Source organism: Oncorhynchus tshawytscha, linkage group LG16 (genome assembly GCF_018296145.1).
Source record: "Oncorhynchus tshawytscha isolate Ot180627B linkage group LG16, Otsh_v2.0, whole genome shotgun sequence".
NCBI lineage: Eukaryota > Metazoa > Chordata > Actinopteri > Salmoniformes > Salmonidae > Oncorhynchus > Oncorhynchus tshawytscha.
In genome coordinates this window covers 53360015-53375621 of record NC_056444.1, presented here as the reverse complement: position 1 = coordinate 53375621, position 15607 = coordinate 53360015, and the positions used below count along the sequence as shown (strand labels likewise).

At 41.0% G+C, this 15607-nt stretch overlaps 1 protein-coding gene across 3 annotated transcripts in view; it reads left to right on the top strand.

The window, feature by feature from the left end:
* Window positions 1-8555, top strand: part of tp73 (tumor protein p73) — a 45895-nt gene extending 37340 nt beyond the window's left edge. For all 3 annotated transcript variants that reach the window (XM_024375399.2, XM_042299357.1, XM_024375401.2), the window contains 8 exons: window positions 151-260; window positions 881-1026; window positions 1305-1387; window positions 3305-3429; window positions 3659-3777; window positions 4061-4196; window positions 5715-5808; window positions 6034-8555. In XM_024375399.2, the coding sequence (XP_024231167.1) occupies window positions 151-260; window positions 881-1026; window positions 1305-1387; window positions 3305-3429; window positions 3659-3777; window positions 4061-4196; window positions 5715-5808; window positions 6034-6432 (1212 nt within the window). In that variant the 3' untranslated portion in view covers window positions 6433-8555. The remainder of the gene's footprint in view (window positions 1-150; window positions 261-880; window positions 1027-1304; window positions 1388-3304; window positions 3430-3658; window positions 3778-4060; window positions 4197-5714; window positions 5809-6033) is intronic.
* The last annotated feature ends 7052 nt before the right edge of the window (window positions 8556-15607 follow it).

Here is a 15607-nt window from a genome sequence, read left to right as displayed (position 1 = left end):
TTTCAGTCTATTAACTTTGCTTTATTTTAAATGGGTATCTTCAGTGTGTCATCATAGGGGGTTATGATGTGGTGCTTTGGCTATCACTGTCTGGTGATTGGCAAGCTGGCTAACGATTGACTGGCCAGTAAAGGTCTCTCTCTCTGATAGGTGGGGACAGAGTTCACCACCATCCTCTACAACTTCATGTGCAACAGCAGCTGTGTGGGAGGGATGAACAGGAGACCCATCCTCATCATCATCACCCTAGAGACACGCGAGTAAGTCCATGACATTGTGTGTGTGTGTGTGTGTGTGTGTGTGTGTGTGTGTGTGTGTGTGTGCGCTCATGCCTGTGTGCATGTGTGTCAACAATTCACAGCTGATTGAACTGCCTTTTTGCACCCCTGTCTCACAATAAACATGCTGTAAGCATTCATAGTCAATTGCTCCTGATGAGCCTATATAAATCCATAAAAATCAAGAATAAATTTCAAGTGCATTACTAAACACATGGCTCATATAAAAAGTGTAATAAAAAACATGAGCTGGTCGCACACCCGGAGAAAATTATTTTATGTAGAGGTGCCGACTAACAGTGAATAAACTATAAGCCATAAAAATAAAGAGTCGCACACGCTATATATAAACTCCCAGTCATTTATTGGGTCACCCTGAAGAAGGCACAGTGATGCCGAATAAATTACTGGGAGTTATATATATATATATATATATATGAATGAGTGTGTGACTATTTTTAAAGCACAAAATATTTTGATAACACTTTAAAAAGGGCATACAATTATAATATATTATTTATTACCTGTTGTAAGCATATGAGGCCTTTCAACGCCTTGTAAATTAACGTATGATATATTATGCCTTTCTTTGTTGCAATTAGTGGTCAGGTGCTGGGACGAAGGTCGTTTGAAGGGCGGATATGCGCCTGTCCGGGGCGAGATCGCAAGGCAGATGAAGACCACTTCAGGGAGCAGCAGACCATGAGCGACAACATGTCCAAGAACGACAACAACGCCAACAAGCGCAGTGAGTCGCCCTTCTCTCTCGCTCTCTACACCATTACAAAATGTTTGGTCATTTTGCTTGGGGTGAGTCTGAAATGGCACATTATTCCCTATATCGCGCATCACTTTTGACCAGGGCCCACACATACATACAGTGACACAGATCACAATGCAAACATATACACCAGTGCAATAAAAACTATGCAATAGTTTGTGCATATTGATATTAGGAATGTCTTTGTAAAAATCCTATTACTAATTTTCATGATTTAAATCATTGTTTGTACTCCCAACATTTAGCTTTCAAACAGACCCCTCCAAACATTCCTAGTCCAGGCATGAAGAGACGGCGGCATGGTGAAGAGGAGATTTACTATATGCCTGTAAGATATATTTATTTATTTATAAACTGGGTGGTTCGAGCCCTGAATGCTGATTGGCTGACAGCCGTGGTATATCAGACCGTATACTGCTGTAACTACGTTGAAAACCAGTTTATAATAGCAATAAGGCACCTCAGGGGTTTGTGGTATATGGCCAATATACCACAGCTAAGGGATGTATCCAGGCACTCCACGTTGCGTCGTGCTTAAAGAACAGACCTTAGCTGTGGTATATTGTGCATTTACCACACCCCCTCGATAGATATACATCTAATTACTATTTTCTACATCGTACAATAATAGTGAAGACAAACTGTGAAATAACACATATGGAATCATGTAGTAACTAAAAGAATGTTAAACAAATCCAAATACATTTTTGATTTAGATTCTTCAAAGTCGCCACCCTTTGCCTTGATGACAGCTTTGCACACTATTGACATTCTCTCAACCAGCTTCACAAGGAATGCTATTCCAACAGTCTTGAAGGAGTTCCCACATATGCTGAGCACTTGTTGACTGCTTTTCCTTCACTCTGCAGTCCAACTCATCACAAACCATCTCAATTGGGTTGAGGTCGGGTGATTGTGGAAGCCAGGTCATCTGATGCAGCACTCCATCACTCTCCTTCTTGGTCAAAAAGCCCTTACACAGCCTGGAGGAGTGTTGGGTCATTGTCCTGTAGAAAAACTAATGATAGTGGGACTAAGCGCAAACCAGATGGGATGGCGTATCGCTGCAGAAGGCTGTGGTAGCCATGCTGGTTAAGTGTGCCTTGAGTTCTAAATAAATCAGACAGCCACCAGCAAAGCACCCCCACAACATCACAACTCCTCCTCCGTGCTTCATGTTGGGAATCACATGTGTAGATCATCCGTTTACCTACTCTGCATCTCACAAAGACACGGTGGTTGGAACCAAAAATCTCAAATTTGGACTAATCAGACCAAAGGACAGATTTCCACCGGTCTAATGTCCATTGCTCATGTTTCTTGGCCCAAGCAAATAGTCTTCTTCTTCTTATTGGTGACCTTTAGTTGTGGTTTCTTTGCAACAATTCGACCATTAAGTCCTGATTCACGCAGTCTCCTCTGAACAGTTGATGTTGAGATGTGTCTGTTACGTGAGCTCTGAAGAATTTATTTGGGCTGCAATCCAAGGTGCAGTTAACTAATGAACTTATCCTCTGCAGCAGAGGTAACTCTGGGTCTTCCTTTCCTGTGGCGGTCCTCATGAGAGCCAGTTTCATCATAGCGCTTGGTAGTTTTTGCGACTTCACTTGAAGAAACTTTCAAAGTTCTTGAAATGTTCCGTATTGACTGACCTTCGTGTCTGAAAGTAATGATGGACTGTCGTTTATCTTTGTTTATTTGAGCTGTTCTTGCCATAGTATGGACTTAGCCCTATTTGGTAAAAGACCATCTTCTGTATACCCCCCTACCCTACCTCGTCACAGCACAACTGATTGGCTCAAACACATTAAAAGGAAAGAAATTCCACAAATGAACTTTTAAGAAGGCACACTTGTTAATTGAAATGCATTCCAGGTGACTACCTTATGGAGCTGGTTGAGAGAATGTCAAGAGTGTGCAAAGCTGGCATCAAGGCAACAGGTGGCTATTTGAAGAATCTCAAATATATGTTGATTTGTTTAACACTTTTTTTGGTTACTACATTATTCCATATGTGTTATTTCATAGTTTTGATGTCTTCACTATTATTCTACAATGTAGAAAATAGTAAAAAGAAAAACCCTTGAATGAGTAGGTGTTCAACTACTAGATAGATAGATAGATAGATAGATAGATAGATAGATAGATAGATAGATAGATAGATAGATATAGATATATATATAGATATATATATATATAGATATATATATATATATATATATATATATATTATATGTGTGTGCAGGTTCGTGGCAGAGAGAACTTTGACCTGCTGATGAAGATCAAGGACAGTCTAGAGCTGGTGGAGTTCGTACCACAGCAGCTGGTGGACTCCTACAGACAACAACAGCAACAGCTGCTTCAGAGACAGTAAGTCGGCCACACACCAGCTCAAATATGCATACATGCAAATGCACAAACACACACACACACACAAACACATTCTCTCTCACACACAGACAAGCACACAGACACAGGTGCGCGCACACACACAAACCCAAATACACTCATTCCGTCCATGCATACCTGTGTTGTCTAACACACATACAAATATTACCCTCTTACACACGTCCGTCATCTCCCCCTCTCCAATTCCCAGGACCCACGTAGCATCACCGTCCTCCTATGGATCTCCCCTGTCCAACATGAACAAGCTGCACGGGGGCCATGGGAGCCACCAGTCTCAGCAAAACCCCCTCCCCAACATGGGGCACGTGGGTGAGTGTTTGTCAGGGGAATTGGGGGGAATGGGTGTGTGTGTGTGTGTGTGTGTGTGTGTGTGTGTGTATTATCACAGCTAATGGGTGCCATTAGATAGCGCAGCAGTCAGGATATCTTATTTCCTTTCAGAATGTTATCTTGCGAGATCAGGATGGTGGAACGAGGCTAGTTATTAGAAGCTACTCTGGCAAACCTCTGAAAAACCTCTGAATGACATCATTCTGAGAGCATTGTCCTATTGATTGCTCCTATTGATTTGTTCCTGTCCCCTCTCCCACAGGTCCCAACATGCTCAACAGTCACCACATGCAGACCAACAGTGACATGAACGGGGGACATGGGGGCGGCCAGTCCATGTTGTCCACGTCGCACTGCACCCCTCCCCCTCCGTATAACCCTGACCCCAGCCTAGTCAGGTACCTCCCCCTCCAATGACACTGTCTTCCTCTCCCACTGACACAAACCAACAGTCAGAGCCATCTATGATAAATAGATTATAGGGCCTTTTCTGTTTGAGATCTCTGCAGTCGCCATCTTGGCACCAAAAGTTCCTTATATTCTGGTAAGGATTGAAATGGGAATGGTGCTGTCATGACATGTTTGCCAACATGGAGGGTAGTTTCTCTCATCTTCCTTGGTTTCTCTACCTATAATATGTCCCAGAGCAGCTTAGAATAATTGGGGTCATATTGTTTCTCTCACAGAGAACACAGCCATTTTGTGTACCTACTTCAGGCATTTACATTGAACTGTATAAGACTGTAGAGAAATTAAAAGAAACTGGACAAAAATTCCACCAAGCTTTAATGAATCGTTATTCCTTTACTTTGGTCTGATAGTAAGACGTTTCTGGGGTTTTGTTGCAACGTTAAGCGAATGCTCTGCTGGTCGGATTTGGAGGAATAGGTTGCTGTTTCACTTTCCTACGGTTTGGGGAGTTGTATTAGCAATACAGTATGTTTACCCATCAGAGAATTCCAATATTATGTTTTTCAAATCTAAATGAACAACTTGTCCATCTTAGCATCTTATTTCCATTCATTCCCTCTAATCATATGCAGAATACAAGGGAAATCGGTATTGGAACATGAGAAACAGTTTCCTAATCTATTAGTGCCTAGCATTGCATTCAAACTAAGACGTTGTTTTGTCATAATGTTAGGGCTTCCATTTTGCACCGTTTGTACCCAGACAAAAAGCAGCATTAGAATGAACATGGTTATTATCGTATACTGTTTTGTACATTTTGTTTTGTTTAAAGTGTTTGTAGACGAGAATTTTATATCCATGTATTTATAATAAAGGTTTTAATTCAACCAAATTGGCTTTTATGAATCTTTAATACAACTGCATGAATTTGATTTGACGGAAATTAATAACCATAGTCATTGAGAAATTGTTCCATTTGTAATTGATCGTAATATTCTTTGTTCCTTATTGGACATGAAACCATCATTTTAGTTTTACGATAGGTACAGATGTAGGATCTTAAATTTAAGACAGTTTTGCTACAGCAGGAAAATAATCCTGCTGCAACCAAAAATGTGAATTATGTGGATTATAATTAATGGACATTTCTGTAGGGGTTGATATATTGTTCAGAAGGGAAAATCAAGTCTGTACTTTCTAAATGAAAATTACCAACTTCAGAAGCCTTTTTAAACCTCAAATACACTACACGTTAAAAATGTCCTGCATTGCAAGAAGGTTCTCCTGCAACAGGGTGATCAAATTAAGATCCTACATCTGTACAGACAAGCACATTTCTGGCATAGTTAACCATTTAATAAAGTTACAGTTAACTCTGGTAGTGGATTTTAATCACATGAAGTAGACCGAAGTAGACATTGTCTCCCTACATAAATTTGGCTGCGGTGGAGTGGACACTAACTCTGGTCTTAAATCTAAGTGGTACTGCTTCTCTCTCCACACAGCTTTCTAACCAGTCTGGGCTGCCAGAACTGCATCGACTACTTCACATTGCAGGGCCTGCAGAGTCTCTACCAACTCCAGACTCTGTCCATGGAGGTAAAATACCCATTCACTCTCTCTGCAATTTACGCAGTGTAAATCATTCCAGTCCTAGGGGGGGGTCAGGTTTGGTTGGATCACTGTGGCCTGAGGTCTATTAAGTATCTCTCATTTTCTTTCTCTTTCTACTATTCACTCTCCTCCTTTCCCTCTCTCTTCTCTTTCCTTTCTATCTCCCATTCTGTCACTCCTTTCCTTCACTCTCTCGGTCTCTCTCTCTAGGACCTGAGTGCTCTAAAGATCCCAGAGCAGTTCCGCCTGGCCATCTGGCGGGGCCTGCAGGACATGAAGCAGGGCGGCGGGGTGGGACCTCCTCCTTCCTCCCACCATCAAGACCACTATGGCCAGCAGCTCCTCCGCTCCAGCAGCAACATGGCAGCCGCCGCCATGGCCATCGTCCCCGGCGGCGAGCTGCAGCGCCAGCGTGTCATGGAGGCCGTACACTTCCGTGTGCGCCACACCATTACCATCCCATCCAACCGCCCGGGAGGTGGGCCGCAGGCAGTCGCTGCCGCCGCTGATGAGTGGGCCGACTTTGGCTTTGACATGCCCGACTGCAAAGTGTCACGCAGCAACAAGAACTCCATCAAGGAGGAGTTCATGGAAAGTGACGTCCACTGAGAGAAAGAGGGAGAGAGCGATTCAGGGGGAGGGGGGAGAGCAAGATGGAGAGAACGGGACTCTATGTTCACAGAGAGAGGGATAGAGAGGATGCGAGGAAGAGCGAGTGAGATGACTTCTGTTCTGATGTCCATCAGGGGCCTGGTTTAGTGTCGTTTGATTTGTTATATTGCTTTACAGATTGGTTGGCTTAGGACAACCAGTATGTAGCACAATTTCTCTATTGTTTTTTTGTAAGTCAGTACAGCTAAGTCAGTACAGCTTACTAATAAGTCCGTTGACTTAGTCATAATTAAGTCAGTACATTTGAGCCTGACACCGAAATGCTCACGATGTCATCGTATGGCTAGATTCCATTGAACAAGCCATCACATACCTGTACTCAATTAGATCAATAAAATTTTCTTTTGGTGTAAATATGTACATGATGTTCTGTAAAATGTATTAGATTTGTGGTCAAATGAAAAAAGGTTAACATGTGTATTTAGATTCCTTAAGGTATAACTGTTCAGACAGACAGATGTATAGAGTTTCCATTTAAATCAAAGTACATACAAGAGTGTATCAGCGTGGTCATGATCTTCGTACCGTGTTAATTCCCCATCACTCCTGTGCTAAAGCATCATAGTTCCAGAACAGAAGCACGCCGTTGTCTTACATTTCAACCCCAAACCCTTTGTTTAGTTCGGTGGAGTACATGTACCCCCTGAGTCTTGTGTCTATAGTAGCCGATGTATTGGAATGATTTTCTCCTGTGTCACGTTGGATAACTACCCTGGTTGTTGATACGATTGTATGGATTGACGAAGCCACCCTGTACAGTCAATTGGCCAGGCTAAATAGATGCAAGTGACGTCTCGGTTGCCTGAAACAAAGAGGGAAAGCTAACCATCAGTATTAGATAGAGCCATGCAGTTGTAGAAAAGTCACGCTCAGGTACTGTATCTAGTGGGCAATGCTACTGGCAGATAATCACAGAGGACCCCCTTTTTATGCCTAGTTCATAAGGTAGGCCTTTAAGTCAGATTGATTGAGTTCATTTGAGAATAATCAAGGCAGTGAGTGTATAAGGACAATCAGATAACTGACAATCAGCTTCCCAAATCGCAGACTGTGGCTTTAATCACTTTACAAAATGTGCATTAAAATGAAATGGGTTGTTTTTATAGAATTCTTTATTAGTAGTAACACACTCCCAATATGCTATAAAATCAATTAATTTATATGTAATTCCTGAATTTAGACCCATGATTCCAACCCTGCTATACACCACCACATGAACAATTAATTCAGTTGATGTGTTTCACTATATTTCTTTTACAGCAATATCTTGTGTGGAATTGTATTTCAAACTGCAAAGCAAGTTATTTGTATTGTGTGTATATATATATATATATATATATCTCCCTTGAAGTTACATAATCACAAGATTTGATCTAGGCAGTTTTTACATACTAAGCCATGCCACCACTGTATGTGTTCTTGAATTCTCCACTGCATGGCACTTGCTTCGATATTGATTCAAACAGACATGTTTAGTAGTTCACGTTGACACCACACTTAACCATGATGCACCTGTACTTGATGGGTTAGCGTAAAATAGGGTGGCACAAAAAGGAGAATGACTCCAGTTTCAAAATGTTGTGTGGTGTCTTATTTTGACCGCAGCCACTCCTCTCATGTGTATAGTACATGGGGAAAAGTACTGTGATCATTTTGCTATAATAAAAAAAGGGTTTGTGAATAATGCCAGTTCCAATACTCTGTGCAAAAACAGTCCTTGAGTCCACAGTAAGGGATGCATACCTTCCATTAACACCCAACAGTTAAGCAGAATAAAGCACTTTACTGCTTTGAAAAGAATAGAGGATAGAAATCATTTCATGTTCAGTGTGTTTATAATCAGTATTAGGCCAACGTCATAACTTGTAAATGGTAGATTGTCACTTTGTTTTGATATTTCTGGAGAGGTACTGTCTCAAGTGTTTCTTTTTTTTTATAACAATGTGTAACAATGTACCAATATCGCTGTTTATATCGATTTCAATTTCTTATTTGAGGTTGTACGTGTACAGTGTTTTTTCTTGTAAATCATGAATATTAAAACGTGTGCTTTACAGAAACTTATAGGTGTGGAGCAACTTTCTTTCCTAAATGTAGAAAAACATGGGTTTGCCTAATAAGGTCTATCTACATGTGGATTCTCAATTCTAAAGATCATTGGATATACAGTGCCTTCGGAATGTAGTCACACCCCTTGACTTTTTCCACATTTTGTTGTGTTACAGCCTGAATTTAAAATGGATTAAATTGAAATGTGTCACTGATCTAGACAAAATAACCCATAAGTTCAAAGTGGAATTCTGTTTGATTATTATTATTTATTTTTTTTACAAATGAATCAAATGAAAAGCTAAAGTGTCTTGAGTCAATAAGTATTCAACCATTTGTTATAAATACGTTCAGGAGTAAAAATGTGCTTAACAAGTCACATAATATGTTACATGGACTCACTGTGTGCAATAATAGTGTTTCAAATTATTTTTGAATGACTACCTCATCTCTGTACCCCACATACAGATAATTGTAAGTTCCCTCAGTCGAGCAGTGAATTTCAAACACAGATTCAACCACAAAGACCAGGGAGGTTTTCCAATGCCTCGCAAAGAAGGGCACCAATTGGTAGATGGGTAAAAAAAAAAAAAGCAGACATTGAATATCCCTTTGTGCATGGTGAAGTTATTAATTACACTTTGGATCGTGTATCAATACACCTACTCACTACAAAGATACAGACATCCTTCCTAACTAGCATCCTCCATAACTCAGTTGCCCGGAGAGGAAGGAAACCGCTCAGGGATTTCACCATGAGGCCAATGGTGACTTTAAAACAGTTACAGAGTTGAATGGCTGTGATTGGAGGATGGATCAACAACATTGTAGTTACTTCACAATACTAACCTAAATGACAGAGTGAAAATAAAGAAGCCTGTACACAATACAACATATTTCAAAACATGCATCCTGTTTGCAATAAAAAGAAACAGAATAGAGCTAAAGCATCTGAGAAAATCCTAGAGGGAAACCTGATACAGTCTGCTTTCCAACAGACAATGTGAGCCAAATTGACCTTTTAGCAAGACAATAACCTAAAACACAAGGCCAAATATACACCAGAGTTGCTTACCAAGACGAATGTTGCACAAATGTTGCACAATCCCGGTGTAAAAAGATCTTACAATTTACCAAAAATACTCACAGCTGTAATCGCTGCCAACAGTGATTCTAACATGTATTGATTCGGGGGGTTAAATACATACATATTCAAGATATATTAGTGTGCCCAGGCTCTGTCGCAGCCGGCCGTGACCGGGAGGTCCATGGGGCGACGCACAATTGGCCTAGCGTCGTCCGGGTTAGGCCGGTAGGGATATCCTTGTCTCATCGCGCACTAGCAACTCCTGTGGCGGGCCGGGCGCACTGCAAACTGACCAGGTCGCCAGGTGTACGGTGCTTCCTCCGACACATTGGTGCGGCTGGCTTCCCGGGTTGGATGTGCGCTGTGGCTTGGTTGGGTTGTGTTTCGGAGGACGCATGGCTTTTGACCTTCGTCTCTCCCGAGCCTGTACGGGAGTTGTAGCGATGAGACAAGATAGCAGCTACTAACAATTGGATACCACGAAATTGGGGTAAAAAAAAATACAAAAATAAAGATAGTGTTTTATTTTTCAGTATTTTTATTCCACTTTGACATTACAGGGTATTTTGTGTAGATCGTTGACAAAAAATATATATTTTTGTAACACAACAAAATGTGGAGAATGTCAAGGGGTGTGAATACTTTCTGAAGGCACTGTATGTCATATGTGCGACATACATCGCTAGACTGAAATAGGGGCCGATACTCCTTTTGAGTGCCGGTACCGTTTTAATATTTAGGTGCTAACTTTGAGCTAATGTTCTATGAGGTACAGAAACTCAAGCAGTAGAACATTTGAGGTGCCGGTACTCAGTTCTGGTGAGCTCATGCCAAAGTTAAGCACTGCTGACATATCATATCTCTGTTGTTTATATAGTAGCCTAGTGTGTTTATCAAAAGAACCAGTACTGTCATGTTGAAGTAAACTGTGTGTACATTGACCATCTACTGAGAGTCACCACAAGGATAGCCTAGACACCAGAGTCAATTACCAGTGCGCAAAACTGGTTCAATCTAAATTGATTCCACATCATTTCAACCCAAAAAAATCAATGTGATGACATTGAATCAACATGGAAAACTGATTGGATGTGCAAAAAGTAATCAGCATAAGGGCATTTTGTTTTTTTACCCAACTTTTAACTTAAATCCAGTGACACGGTGAATTTTTTTGTTGATTTCACGTTGAATTCATGTTAGTTGACAACTCAACCAAATATAAATCAAAACTCTAAATTGAACTGATGTCTGTGCCCAGTGAGTTGCCTTCTGATGGGTACAGTGAAGATGACCATTGATGTGGATATTATGGCGTCCTGAAATGGCCACAATGTAGCAGTAGCGGTGTAAATAATAGATTTTTCAGGTCAAATGTGTACACACATGTTCATGTTAAATTTACCTAAATTCACACGAGGATGGGAGAACAACATTAAGAATCCTTCCCCAAAAATGCTTAAAGGGATAGTTTACAAAATTACACATTGGTTTCCTAACATTGTAAGCAGTCTATGGAGAAGGTATGACAGCAATCCATGCTTTGGTTTAGTTTCCCTGGCACTGTTTCCACATGCTAACGTTTTAGCATTTCTGGCACAAATCTCATTCAACTCATGGGACCGATATTAGCATTTTTCGTGCATCATCGAAAGTATCTCAAATTGATTGTGAAGCACCACAAAGTCACTTATAGCCAGAGGTGGGACCAAGTCATTGTTTTACAAGTCACAAGTAAGTCTCAAGTCTTAGCACTCAAATCCAAAAAGTCCCAAGTCAAGACAGGCAAGTCCGAGTCAAGTCTCAAGTCCTAAACTTGCTCTTCACCAAATTTAATACCATTTCATATTTTTAACAAGAGTAATAGTTAGTATATTACATAGCTGTCGAGGATCGAAATCGGGGAATGTAGGCTTGTACACAATCGCCCAACCTTAACACGTGTGGTTACAGTAGGCTAACATATGTCAATGGCTTTAAGAACAGCAGTAACATCAGGCAGGATATAGTCTACCAACTGCCAAGCCAGTTGTAGCTCAATCTTGGGTGCAATGATCAGATTCCCGCACTGACTGACTGTGTGGTGGGCCATTGATTTTAACGTCGACTATATTAGCCACGACTTACCATTCTTTGTGCAGATCAAATGTCGAACAAAGTTGGAAGTTGTTGCGCCTCTGTCTGTCATTTTCTTCCCACATGTTTTGCAAGTTGCAATCCGTTTTTTGATGATACAGCGTAGTCTTTTATATCCGAAAATAATCATTTGGGGTATCATCTTTCCAAGCAAGGGCTCCATCTGAATTCACTCGCCAAAGTTCCTCTGCACTGCCACGCGCAATTTTTTCTCAGCTGGCACAATTTGATTGGCTGCTGTCCAATTCAAACTGTAATCCGTTAAATTAAATTTACACTTTTTTAACAGCCTAATCTTTTATATTTGCGCTTGGGGACGGTATCAAGTCAGTTCGAGTCAAAAGGCTCAAGTCCAAGTTAAATCACGAGTCATTGGTGTCAAAGTCGAGTTGCAAGTCATCATTTTTGTGACTCGAGTCCAAGTCATGTGACTCGAGTCCACACCTCTGCTTATAGCTTATTTGAACATGATTCACAAAAAATGCTAATATCAGTCCTTCAATGAATAGCCTACATTGGGACATGGCCCTCGACCTACTGTAAAGAAGATCATCTTCAAACTTGTCAAAAGTATATACATGGCCTTCAGAAAGTATTCATACCCCTTGACTTATTCCACATTTTGTTGTGTTACAGCCTGATTAAAAAAATGATTTTTTTTCTGAGTCATCTACATATAAAACGCCATAATAACAGTGACATTTTTGGAAATGTATTGAAAATTAAATTCAGAAATATCTCTTTCACATAAGTATTCACACCCCTGAGTCAATACTTTGTAGAAGCACCTTTGGCAGCGATTACAGCTGTGAGTCTTTCTGGGTAAGTCTCTAAGAGCTTTCCAGACATGGATTGTGCAACATTTGGCCAATTATTTTGGTTGTTGACCATTGCTAGACAACCATTTTCAAGTCTTGCCATAGATTTTCAAGTAGATTTATGTCAAAACTGTAACTCCGCCACAGGAATATTCACTGTCACCTTGGTACGCAACTCCCGTGTAGATTTGGGTCCAGTGATGTTCAGTTTATATATGTTACCCCTTGGCAGCGTTATCAGAAAGCACAGTATTTATTTTCACTGCTACGAAGACGATACACCACTTTACATTTCTGTGTCACCAGAGGATTTTAGCTTCACGGATAAATTATTAGACTGTATTAATGATTTAAATACTTTGATGGCTCACAACTTCCTCCAGTTAAATCAAGACAAGACCGAGGTACTTATTGTTGCAGCCAAAGCACAGAGAGAGAATCTGGCCACAGATTTTAATTCAATAAAGATTAAAATACGAGGTGTTATTTTAGATTCTGAAATCAATTTAGAATCACACAATAGGAATGTGACCAAAATAGCAAATAGATCGAATAAACCTCCAGTTCCTTCCATTCTGCTAGCAAATGTGCAATCTTTGGAAAATAAAATAGAAGACCTACGCGGATGATTAAACTACTAACGGGACATTCATAACTGCAATATCTTACGCTTCACGGAGTCGTGGCTGAACGACGACATAATCAACATACAGCTGGCTGGTTATACGCTGTATTGGCAGGACAGAATGTGCAACCAGAGGGGGAAAAAACTCTGGACCACCTTTACTCCACACACATAGACGCATACAAAGCTCTCCCTCAACCTCCATTTGGCAAATCTGACCATAATTATATCCTCCTGATTCCTGCTTACAAGCTAAAATTAAAGCAGGAAGCACCAGTGACTCGATCAATAAAAAAGTGGTCAGATGAAACAGATGCTAACCTACAGGACTGTTTTGCTAGCACAGACTGGAATATGTTCCGGGATTCCTCCGATGGCTTTGAAGAGTACACCACATCAGTCATTGGCTTCATCAATAAGTGCATTGATGACGTCGTCCCCACAGTGACTGTTCATACATACCCCAACCAGAAGCCATGGTTACAGGCAACATCCGCACTGAGCTAAAGGCTAGAGCTGCCGCTTTCAAGGAGTGGAACACTAACCCGGAAGGTTATAAGAAATCCCGCTATGACGAATCATCAAACAGGCAAAGCATCAATAGAGGACTAAGATCGAATCATACTACACCGGCTCTGACGCTCGTTGGATGTGGCAGGGCTTGCAAACCATTACAGACTACAAAGGGAAGCACAGCCGAGAGCTACCCAGTGACACGAGTCTACCAAACGAGCTAAACTATTCTATGCTTGCTTTGAGGCAAATAACACTGAAACATGCATGAGAGCGCCAGCTGTTCCGGAAGACTGTGTGATCACGCTCTCCGCAGCCTATGTGAGTAAGACCTTTAAACAGGTCAACATTCACAAGGCCGCAAGGCCAGATGGATTACCAGGACGTGTACAGCGAGCATGCGAGGACCAACTGGCAAGTGTCTTCACTGACATTTTCAACCTCTCCCTGTCTGAGTCTGTAATACCAACAAGTTTTCAGCAGACCACCATAGACCCTGTTCCCAAGAACACTAAGGTAACCTGCCTAAATGACTACCGACCCATAGCACTCACGTCTGTAGCCATTAAGTGCTTTGAAATGCTGGTCATGGCTCGACAAAACCTATTCCCCCTCAGGAGACTGAAAAGATTTAACATGGGTCCTCAGATCCTCAAAAGGTTCTACAGCTGCACCATTAAGAGCATCCTGACTGGTTGCATCACTGGTATGGAAACTGCTTGGCCTCTGACCGCAAGGCACTACAGAGTGTAGTGCGTATGGCCCTGTACATGACTGGAGCCAAGCTTCCTGCCATCCAGGACCTCTACATTAGGCAGAGGAAGGCCCTAAACGTCTCTAGCTACCCTAGTCCTAGACCGTTCTCTCTGCTACTGCACGGCAAGCGGTGCCGGAGCGTCAAGTCTTGATCCAAGAGGCTTCAAAACAGCTGCTACCTTCAAGCCATAAGACTCCCAAACATCTAATCAAACGGCTACCCAGACTCTTTGCACTGCGCCCCCCCTTCAACACCGCTGCTGTTCTCTGTTGTTATCATCCATGAATAGTCACTTTAATAACACTACCTACATGTACATATTACCTCAACTAACCGGTACCCCCCTGTATAGTCTCGCTATTGTTATATTTTACTGCTACTGTTTAATTACTTGTTTCTTTTTTAAACTACATTTTTGGTTAGGGGCTCGTAAGTAAGCATTTCACTGTAAGGTCTACACCTGATGTATTCGGCGCTTTCCTCTCAGGCAACTGAGTTAGGAAGGATGCCTGTATCTTTGTAGTGACTGGGTGTATTGATACACCATCCAAAGTGTAATTAATAACTTCACCATGCTCAAAGGGATACTCAAGGTCTGTTTTTTTTTACACATCTACCAATAGGTGCCCTTCTTTATGAGGCATTGGAAAACTTCTCTGGTCTTTGTGGTTGAATCTGTTTTTGAAATTCACTGCTCGACTGAAGGATCTTACATATAATTGTATGTGTGGAGTACATAGATGAGGTTGTCATTCAAAAATCATGTTAAACACTATTATTGCACACACAGAGAGTCCATGGAATTTATGTGTCTTGTTAAGTAAAGTTTTTCTCCTGAATGTATTTAGGCTTGCTGTAACAAAAGGTTTGACTCAATACATTTCCGTTTTTAATTTTTATTAATGTTTAAACATTAACATTAATCATAATTCCACTTTGACATTATGGGGTATGTGTGTAAGCAGGTGACACAATATCTCGAATTAATCAATATTAAATTCAAGATGTAACACAACAAAATGTGGAAAAAGTCAAGGGGTGTGAATACTTTCTGAAGGCACTTATTTCTAGAGAGACTTAATAAGTAGGCTATTTAATTTGGAGCATTATCTTAGGCTACAGACATAAAA